This window comes from Amphiura filiformis, chromosome 19, assembly GCF_039555335.1.
Source record: "Amphiura filiformis chromosome 19, Afil_fr2py, whole genome shotgun sequence".
NCBI lineage: Eukaryota > Metazoa > Echinodermata > Ophiuroidea > Amphilepidida > Amphiuridae > Amphiura > Amphiura filiformis.
In genome coordinates this window covers 22716043-22727892 of record NC_092646.1, presented here as the reverse complement: position 1 = coordinate 22727892, position 11850 = coordinate 22716043, and the positions used below count along the sequence as shown (strand labels likewise).

The 11850-nt window shown below is 35.0% G+C and overlaps 1 protein-coding gene across 1 annotated transcript in view; it reads left to right on the top strand.

Annotated features, from left to right (window-relative positions):
* Positions 1–3766, top strand: part of LOC140141057 (POU domain, class 3, transcription factor 4-like) — a 3796-nt gene extending 30 nt beyond the window's left edge. The window contains exon 1 of the mRNA XM_072162833.1: positions 1–3766. This exon is cut by the window's left edge and continues 30 nt beyond it. Coding sequence (XP_072018934.1) covers positions 97–1509 — 1413 coding nt within the window. The 5' untranslated portion in view covers positions 1–96 and the 3' untranslated portion in view covers positions 1510–3766.
* The last annotated feature ends 8084 nt before the right edge of the window (positions 3767–11850 follow it).

Genomic DNA, 11850 nt, shown 5'->3' with positions numbered 1-11850 from the left:
GTGATGAGTTTACTCTACCGTCAGTTATCGTGTGTGTACATTTGCAAGTCAGATTTGGTCGCGGCGTAGTGTTTTTATTTAGGAATACCAATTACCATGGCCAGTATTTCAGCAGAACCCCCTATCTACCAGACTAGCAGTAGTCCAGTGGACGCTATAGCAGTCACAAGTACTTCTTCCAATGCGCTTGACAACATGAACTCTGGACAAGTTAACGTGATGTATCAGAAACTCAGCAGCAATGATTTCATGGGCCAGGCGGCCGGTAACGGACTACCTCTAGCCCACCACGGTGCACAATGGGTCGGCTTGACGGCACCACACTCCGCTGAAAACCCCTGGGCCACGGGAGTACCAGCACCCTTCTTGGGTCAAGATGTGAAACCAAACATTGGTCAAACTAGAGAAGAGATTCAGAATTTGCACCGTTCGCCGCATCATACGCAATCTTCCATGTCTTCATGGAGTTCACAAAGTCCGCACATGGCAATGCCGATGAGTATGTCAATGCCGATGACAACCACGACCGGCTCAGGGCATCTTGCGGGGCATTCTCCCAATTATATGTATGGGGCTATGAACGGTATGGTCAATCCACAACAATATTGCCAACCATCTCCCCGTTCAGCCTCTCTCAACGCTCATCATCTTGGCATCCATAATGGACACCATCATGACCCTATCGAAGAAGGAGATGTCGTTGTGACGGAAGAATGCGACACTCCGAGCTCCGATGATTTGGAGCAATTCGCTAAATCTTTCAAGCAACGGCGAATCAAGCTTGGTTACACGCAAGCTGATGTAGGTCTGGCTCTAGGGACATTGTATGGCAACGTTTTCAGTCAGACCACAATTTGCAGATTTGAGGCATTGCAATTGAGTTTCAAGAACATGTGTAAACTGAAACCGCTACTCGCTAAATGGCTTGAGGAAGCTGACTCAACGTCCGGTTCACCAACAAGTCTGGACAAAATCGCCGCGCAGGGACGCAAACGCAAGAAGCGTACCAGTATTGAAGTGACCATCAAAGGAGCGCTTGAAAATGCCTTTATGAAACAACCTAAACCATCAGCACAAGAGATAACAAGTATAGCAGATTCCTTACAACTCGAGAAAGAAGTTGTGCGCGTGTGGTTCTGCAATCGTCGACAGAAGGAGAAGCGAATGACACCTCCATGCCGTGACGGTGGTCCTCATTCCGGCTCTGAATCGCCAACTAACTCTGAACTCATGCACTCTCCAATCAGTATCCATCAGCCTGTCATTACAACACTCCCGTCACACGCTCACATGAACTCTGGTTCGCCAATACATGTAAGTGGACATTCTGTATCACCCCCACCCCCAATTATCCCAGTAACCATGCCTCATTCAACATCTCCTTTAGGACCTCATATCTCACAAGCGCAACATCTCAGCCATTCGCACCATCATGTGAGTCATGGTGGACCCCACTCAGTGTCACCCCCTCCTAGCCATCACAATGGATCAATGTCGCATTCGCAATGACTATTAAGATGGTAGGCGACCAAAAATAAACAATCAACTTTTCTCTTCTTTATTTCACCTAACAACAATTTGTGTGATAATTTTGACAGTTGAGGCAAGTAAGAGAGAAAAGCTGGACAACAAAACTTTGTGCATTATTTTATCTGTCCATGTTGTGTGGTGGGGCGTGACCACAACGACAACGCTGAAAAGATGACAATTGTAAAGTGACATCAGCAGGATCGCCGATGACAAAAAACAACAGTGACACTTATCATCGATTATGAACTTGAGTAAAAACATTGACTTTTGATCGCAAGAAAACTGAAGAAAAAAACTTTTGTGCTATGTGAAAAAAAGCTGTATACCTGTACTGTCCATCTGAGCACGGGCAAAAACTTTTGTATTGTGTGCAGTGATGGGGGCTAACTAAAAAGGCAAGCCGGTGTTTTTGATGTGTGAAAAAAGTTTCGACAATGTATGTATTCTTGTGTCATTGTAACGTGTTTCACTAGTGGGCTGTTAGCTCACGGGTCATCTGCCTTTGATGCTGCAGCACACCACCTTTACCATGCAAGGTATGATACCTTAAACAAATTCCTAAAAAAATCACAATTTTGTTCTATAAACTTTGTAAATAACCGCACTTGGTATAAAAAACAAGTAGCTATGTTGACCATTCGCAATGACCCACCCATTGTTATTGTCTTTTTTGGGCAAAAAATGGGCATTGTCTAATCCGGCTATTGTAGAACTTTTATGTGCAGGCCAAACTTTTTTTGTATTGTACTGTAAGTAATCAAATAGACCGCACTTCAAAGTGAATTATGAGATTTTTATACACACTTGGTCAATTTTGGAACCTAAGTTTCATCAAAGCGTGGTGGGTGATCCTTGCTAAATGATGTGTTTTCTGCTGATGATAAACTGTTTGATGAAATGTTCTTTTACTGTTTTAAAAATATCATTTTGTTAGTAGAAAACACATCATATTTTTACTGTATGTTTATTTTACATTGTCATGATTTAATTATTGTCAAATTGCGATTTTTACCCAATTTTTGCTCTCTATCGTCCAAACAAACAGGGTCGTTTTATTGTTATAAATCGCAGAACTTTGTTATTGTTATAATTATTAATATTATTATTATATTATATGTCTTTATCTCTAAGACTGTGGGTGGTATGTACTAATACTATTGACCAATCAAATCAAAGGATGGCTCTATCGTACATGATTTGCATAATAATGACATTTGATTTTGAACATAAAAAGTTGTAAGACAATTTTCACAAACTAAATGTTTTTTATGCTTCTGTTGTGAAAAAAACCACCACATTTGTGTCAAAAACGTTATTAATCAAAACATTTGTGTCAAAAAGTTGGTATTTTAAGCAATTGGCAAAACCTTGGTAATATTGTGATAAAATGCAATTTTTTTAATGAATTATCATAGTTTTATGCTCATCCCATTGGTCGAACCTATGTGTGCTATTGGAAGGTTTGTGTTTCTGTTTGTTCGTGACAATTCAAGCAGATTTTAATTACCTTCAAGTTCAATACCACCTATAGTCTTAGTAAAAATCCAAATCAGGGTATATTTCTTCAATGGTGTTAATAGTAGAAACTTTTGACGCACACGTCTGATGACAAATATTTGTTATATATTATGTGTTACCATGGTAAAGAGTGTAAAATATTTGAGAAGAAATTTGTAGATTTGTTTACAAAACCATTTTTGTTTACAAGACCATTTTGTTTATTTTTTGTTAACAAAATAAAATGAAAATTCATCATCTTTTTGGAGATTTTTTTGGATATATCTAAAACCCACCAAAAAACTCGACACTTACTTTCTGAGCTTGATATATGTATATAGTCGATCCGTTTTTTGTAACGAAGAAAGAACGTACGTGCAAAACAAACAAGAGTTTTATCACTAAATTAACATAATTAAACTAATTATTTAGTAATGTACAGAGAAAATTGGACACTTTTTCCTCCTGAAGTATTTAAATTATATATTACTAAAAAAATACCGATTATTGTTTATGTCCATAGAGTATTATTTTGTCTTTTTTGCATTTTTTTGAAAAAGTGTATAAAGAGATTTCATATGTGTGCACCGTCATTTTTTCTGCTAAATGATGATGATGGCCAAACTGTGTTAGTATATTTTCCGAATCATTTGCATATGTGCACCTTACATTGATGATGCACCTTGTATAATAATCGGTACATATTCATTAATAAAAAAGAAAATCATGAAACTTCAAACATCTTTTCCTGCCATTTTTTTGTTTGCTTTATAATTTAAGTCATTCTATTAATGTTATTTGAGTGTATTAACACCATAAGGAAGGAACTTGCGTAATGTTATAATGACGTCTTCTTCAAACATCATCTCTCCTGAGCTGAACTGAAAGAAATAAGGAAGAAGAAAAAAATGTTAAGTTTAAACGTGACCACACGAATTCCATTCCTTTCTCTTTGGGGGATTTTCAGAGCTGATTTATTTGATATTTTTTCTTCAATTTTAATGCCACGACAACACGTGTACGGGGGTTATTAAAGTAAACTGCATCAGATACAATTTGCAGTACCGAAATTGAAGTTGAAGGGGAAAGAGACAAAAAGGGGTTATAATAAACAGCGCCTGTAGAAAAATAGCAAACATGGCGATGTACTTGTTTACATTGTACATGTGTGTTGCAATATGCAGGGTTTTTTTCTTTCCCACCAAAGCTACTGTGTTTTCTGTGTAAGCTGGCTGATAAATCGTTAAAACAAAGCCGTGATACGTCTGTTCATTATAAATGTATCACTACCTATAGTATAGTAGCACATTTTTTCCTTTTTATTATAATTGGTATATATCATCATCTTCTTACCATCAGTTTTTTTGCAAATTGTACTGTTTAAAACCTAATAATCACTTAAATTTTTTAGGTGATTCTCTGTTTAATTAATACCATTGATTGGTGTTGTTGTGAGATATTAATTACCGTGAACTCTGAGACATGGTTGTGCTATATATATTAATATAAGTTTTAATACTATACACATCGAAATTATGTTGTTACTCATTCTTTATTGTTTGTTTACTATTCGTCATCAATTTGAACTTGACCGAGGAGGACTGCTGACATCCCCTCTCCTCCATCCCTTCTCTCCTTTTCGTCCTTTTAATTAAATCATCATGGATTAGGTGACACTCAGACCGTGCAAATTGTGAGATATCAAACCGCTAATTCCGTTTCTTCATCACCCTCATCTACTTACTACTGAGGCCACACCATGGCCAAAAAAGCTGTCCGTAAAACCCAGGGGCCCTGTTTTTTCCTCTTTTTTTTCTTTCCCCCGTAAGGTGGTGGAGTTGTGCGTTAAACACGTACTATCTTTGTGGCATTTTTCTACCCGTGTAGGACATACTATGGACTGTGTTACCAAGGTGTGAAAAACAGCCTCTGAGTGCTGTGTTGCTAAAATTGGATTTAGTCTTAAACAGCGTTTTTCTGAGTCCCTCTTGTGTCTCCTATGCCACGTAGTATTGCTAATTAACCTAATTTAATTTTGCACATCTGGCCTTTTTTCTTTCTTTTCTTTTAATAATAAGAACATTTAAACCATCTTAGTGTATCTATAGCCATCTAAGCTTAATCTATTTATATGTTGGTTATTTTAATACGCGTTAAAGCGCAATATGTTGCCAAAACATAACAAAGCTGGGGAGAAAATTAGCAAGTTTACATACAAAAATGACGCATTTTTGTTATGATTCTTTGTGATTAAAAGGTATCACAAAGGTCACAGCACTGAATAGATTGTCCTCTAGTTGCCCTATAATATCGATATTTATACTACAGTCCAGTGTGACGAAATCCTTTGTTATGAATAGCAAAATAGGGGATTCCCTCAAATCGCCGAGCCATTTGCGCACCGCACGGAATTGTCGATAACTAGTGCTCTATTCTGTTGTTAAATAGGGGTATTTTACTCCATAGTATAGTAGTGAATTGACATAATATATGTGTGCCACAGGTACCCTTTAGTGTTTCATCGCAATACACCATAGTGAAGTCGTGTAAGCTTTTCTGCGCTACCTCATTCAGGCGTTCCCCGTAGGTCACGTTCGGCAATCCATTCCACTCGGGGTCGGATTTCGTCTTGTTCTTTCCTGCTCCTACTGACGCTGTTACCAAGATTCAACCATTTTTTTCTTCCTCTCTCTCAAACACTCTCTCTTACTGGTATTTTAGGGCAAATTGTTTAATTAAAATGCTATTTTAGCGCCTAAGATATCAACACTAGTGCAGTGCGTTTGATGTGCTAATGCAAACCTCAAATGAGGTTACATTTTCCAAATTTTGCCTCATTTTGTTGAAATTATGGTATAATTTAGCATAAGCAATTTTCATCTGGTTTATTGTGTGATACCATTGTTTATTTTGGGTGTGAATTTTTCAACTAAAATGCTATTTGGGTGTTCCAGCCATTATGCAGTCCAATCAAGATTTGATAAATGACATCAGGCCAATTTCTACACACCTTAAATTATACATCATTTGTTTTAATTTCTAAAATACATTTCACAATGATTTCAATTAATTTTGAGACAAATAATGAAATTAAATCAAAGATGTGTATCTCTCTAATGTGGAAATTGATTTACATTTCAACTTACGTTTTAAATAACGTTATAAATAAGAGAATAAATGAATAAATTTTAAATACATGAATACATAAAGAGTAAATACATAAGTACAAATAATTTACAAAATAAATAAAATAAGAGCCAAAGAATCATGCATCCATTTGATCCAAAATCATCACTTTCACCTGATAAAATTTGGGCTATTCCATTTAAAATCCACACTACCCCTGTGGAAGATTTTGGAAATATATGCCACAAGGGGAGTATGCAATTAACACATAAGGCAGCACCATTTCATTTTCATACACCCTCTGAGAAAGATTAAACCTGAATCTTCCACAGAGCGAGTGTGAGTTTCAAATGAAGTTGTCTAATGTGTTCATTCCATTTGAAATTTATACTCCCCCCGTGGAAGATATTTCCAAAATCTTCCACAGGGGTAGTGTGGATTTTAAATGGAATAGTCCAATACTCCTCTCTTTGGATCAAGAATAATCATTGCCTTAATAAATGATAGGCTACTGCTCATTAATAAATCATGGTCCCATTGGTCATTTATTGTTCAAGCCACTGACCATTATACAGTGCTAGTACTGTTACCATAGATGTTAACTGCTCGCCGAATTTGCATAGTATCATAATTATCTTACAAATTATCATCACATTATGCATGTTGAATGCAACTCATAATTAGAGACATGATTATTTGACCCGTCAATTTGCAAAAGATTCACAAAAATCACATATTTCATGATGAAACTTCTCACAGCATTTTGTGATCAAAATGTAAGTCGAATTTGATTTTGATTTACATGTAAGTGGAGATAAGTAAAATGCATGTATAGATTTTGAATCAAACTGATTAGCCATTTTCAGGTAAAAACACATTATGTTACTATGCATGATCATAATTATGCAAGGTTCGATTCCAAAATATAGACCAATTGCAACTTTTAGATGTAAATTTCTCCCCTATAATTTTTTTTTTTCAGGAACACTATCAGAAATGTTCACTTTATATTCAATTTCAAGTAAAGAATTGGATTTAAAACCATATTTTTTTTAAATTAAAATAATCTTTATCTTGACATTGTGATTTAGTGTTAAAGCAAATTAAAAATGTTAAGCGAAATAATTATGTGAGAATGTATTTCATGTGGCCACAGTTTTACCCCATGAGAACTACCTGCCGATTGGTCCAAAAGAGGTTTTCATTATTAATTGGACCAATCAGCAACATTGTTAGAATAATTTTACCACGCAAAAAAAAATGGGGTGAATTATTTGCAAAGCTCCATTCTGATTGGTGATTAAAATGAAGATATCATATAATTGACCAATCAGAGGCAATGTTAGATCGGCTGTACAAGCTGTATCAAAATGATTGGTACCCATCCATTTTGATGTTTATTAAAAAGCCTGCTTCTTCCGATTCAGATTCAACTTTTCTCTTGAAATATACAAATGTATATAAATTTATGACTTGATTACAATTAATTTACAAATTATTTTGATCCAGACTCGTCCATTTTCAATAAAACTGACGGGTACCAATAATTTTGAATAGTTTGTATTATCTACTCAAGATCAACATAAGAGGTCAGTTGAAAGCAATCAAAAGTAACTATATGTAAAGTAAAAAGATCACTCTTGAACACTTAATATTACATGGAACTCTTCACTGATGTTTCAAATAATACAAAAACTAGACACCAAAAGTGACTTCTAATCCAATTACGCTATTTTTTCTGCAGCACCTGCAATTATTAACAGCTAGGCAAATCTTCCATCAGAAAGGGAAAAAAAAATCTCCACCCGGTCGATGACTTACCACGTGCACACAAAACATCCCCACAAATCAAGTTTTATGAAAAAGACAAAAAAGCCTTGAAAATAAATGACTTTTAACAAAAACATTGCGAACAAATTTTTACGGAACGCGTGCTTAGTGCTTCAAATTGAGTTAGAACCCAAGTCAACGAAAGAACAATTGAGTACAATTACCACGGTCAATAAGTTTACACGCCTCATATAGACTCAAAATGTTATTAACAAGAACAACATTGTAAAAACATAATAGTGTGTAAATTTGCCTTGATGCGGAGACAGTGCATCACCTGTGCATGAGTTGAAGACGCGGCAGATGTTCAATAGATGCAGGCAATAATCCTCTTTCATACGTTGCATCATTTTGCTGTTGCTGCTTTATTTCTATCTTTCAAGTTTATTGTCACCATCACGTACCATGTACAACACTACAAGAATTTTTGAAGTTGGCAAGGTTGGTAAATACAGTGATTGTGTAAGTTATGGCGCGCCATAGTTATAATGTTATACAAAAAACATTTAGGTTATAACAGCTAAAAGCTAAAAAAGAGTGGTGATGATTTTAATGCTGTATATGGTTTTAAAGTTAGCAGACTGTCACATGGTAAATAATTGATTTTGTTGATTTATAGTAAATCATGATTTGGTCAATAATTGATTAGTGCATGCAGACTGGAGTGAAGGCTATATTTAATTTGTTTAATTGGTCTAAGTTAGTATTTACATTTATTTTATCCTGAAATTCACACTTAAAATACGGCAAAAAGGTCCATTGGAATAGGCAAAAGCTACTATTTAGGGCTTGTACCCTTATGCCCATTCTGATTTCATCTGAAATGAAGAAAAAATGCATTTAATTGTTTATTGGGTCAGTTTGGTTACACAATTGACAAGTTATAAACTCTTTAGAAAAGAGGATTCTTGTCTGTCCTGTTTGTAGAACCCTCAAAATAAGGGCTCTTGTGAATTGAAAGAACTTAAAATGGTTCTCTGTGGCCAGTTCAGAACCCTTGTCAGATCTAAAATGGTTCTTTCTAGCCTTTCCAGAACCATTTTCTGTTCTTTGTAGAACCATTTAAGGCTCCACGTACAGGGCAGTTCAAGAACCATTTTATGTTCTACTTAGAACCATTTTGTCTAAGATTGTACTTCAAGATTGAATTCGTATAGAGGGGCATTATTCACCATTATACTCATCAACACCCACCCAACACACCCCATTCAACCTATACATACCACCCTACAGAAAACGAGCTTTAGTTTGAAAATTACCCAACATAGGTATTAATAATTATATACCTGACTTCATGACATAATCAGATAAACTTTCCAGTCTTCAAACCTGCATTCAAAGTCGATGTTATCATTAATAAAAAGCGTCAGAAGTTGAGTAAATCTTAGTCAGATGCACCCCTTGACGCACCCACCCCACGGTACACACCCACCCCTCCCCCCTCTGACACACCCCACTATTAGTACTATCAATTCATTCACACCTCACCCCACTCCACACCACCAAAACCTCAAATCGCACAGCATTTCTTATCTGATAGTTGCCATGCAGCACACATATACACAAACTTGAGCATAATGTAAACTTTCCTTGCTACAAACCTCCATGCAAAAATAACGTCATTAATTAACGCCAGATAGTACTGGGTAAAGACAAATAACAATGTTGGTCTTTTGTGCAGCATGCACGCATATTGATATACAAATAAGAACAAATATACACATACACCCCACCCCCACATCACACCCCTTAGAGGCTTACACACACCTCACCCCCATCCTCCAAATAGCTATAATTCACTATCCATAACATGCCCATCTATCAGGGCACAGTTCTCTAACTCTAAATACATTTGTACATTCATTGAATGACTTTTGAAAATTTGGGTACAAAAACTAACACTCTGCAACTTGAGGTCACATTTTGCACTTTGATTGTGTAATTGAGGTTGTTGAACTATTCCATTGGGATGAGGTCATTGTGATCCATAGTAATAGTGTAATACCACCAACTGGTAGCACCATTTATCATTGAAGTTCTCCACCCATGATAATGATGATGATGACATTGATGATGCCCGCATCTGGTGGTAGTACACTGCCTGGTGTAGTCGTTGGTATAAATATAGAAATGTACTATATTCTATTAGCAATAATTTGTCAATTGTCTGTGATTCTATACTATTCTATTACTAAACTACAGGGTATTCTTAAAACAAAAGAGTCATGAGCTGTTCCAGTTAAAAGCCCGACGCCCCCTGTGGAAGACATAACCTTAATCTCCCACACAGGGGGTGTACAGTAAATTTCAAATGGAGTCACCCATTCAGGTAACCCCACTTGAAATTCATGCTCCTTGTGTGTGAGATTAAGGTTGTGTCTTCCACAGGGGGTGTGGATTGCAAGTAGAATAGCCCAATTAGCAATGACAATTATGCAGATGCAGTGCTATTGTTTATCGCAGTGATTGGTAGCGATGATTGAGCGATTGTTTTTGATGTGGAGAATAGTACAGAAATAGTGGTTAATAGAAAATACGATACTATGAAATAAGCAATTAGATAAAAACAACTGCATAAATAATCATTAATTATAATAATAAAAATCAAATAAATAAACAAAATAAATGAATGAATAATTGAATGAAAGACAAGAATGAAAGAAAGAAGGAACGAGTAAATGAACAAATAAAAATAATAATTACAATAAATTGTTTAGATAAAAATAACTGAATAAATTAATATCATTAATAAATATAATATAAATCAAATAAACAAAAAATATAATAAATGAAAGAAAAAATTAAAGAAAGAAGGAAGGAATAAATGAACAAACACAGATCCAATATATGTGATGCAAATATATAAATACATATAATAAATTGGTTAAATCAAAACAACTGAATTTATTATAGTTAATAAGTATAACAAACAAAATGAAATAAATAAGTAAGCAAACAAAACATAGAATATAAATTAATGAATAAATAGATGAAAGAAAGAATAAAAAATAAACAAATGAAAGAAATAAGATAAATGATAAGAAGGAAAATAGAATGAATGAATGAACAAAGAAATAAATAGAAAAATCAATAAATAAATTGAACAAAGAAAGAAACAGGTTAATGTTTGTTTTTTAAATTCTCAAATCGCACAGAAAGACAACAACAGTACAACAAACATGTACGCAGTTAACACATTTCTCGCATTCCTATTCACAGTTAGTTTATTACTACACCACACCGTTACCGTAAAATATATAATATAAAAAAGTGAGGGAACGTAATGAAGCCGTGATTTAGCTTTTAATTTGGAGTGCAGAGGGAGTCGGGTTCGTTTGAAGTGAAGTGGAGTTTTATACTGATCTCAAGTGCGTACACCCCGACGATGCCAGGGGCTTCATATTCGCTTCAAAAGAGGTCTCCAAGACTTAGATATTGTTGCCATATAACGCACGTGTTTGAGTCAAAAGTATAAACTGAAATGAAATTAACATTGCGCCGAGAAAGATATGTAGTGTGTGATTCAGGCTGATTTAGTGATGGAACAACATACAAAATGTAATAGGATTCCGTATTAGGGCCCTTACAGATACAGAAAATAATTGCACTGAATGCGATTTATTGGTTTTTTGTTTCTTGAAAATAAAATGAATGAGTTTATACGAATGATTGAATCTTTCTATATCAAATTTCACAATCATTAGATTTTATAGAAGACTTTAAATAAATTTATTACAATTATTGTTCTATGCGTTATTTGTGTGCACAACACGTTTTCTGAAATACAGGGGGTCTATAAACTAATATTGATGATGAACCGAAATCTTATTAAAAACAAAAATATAATGCAATATTGCTTAATTTGTC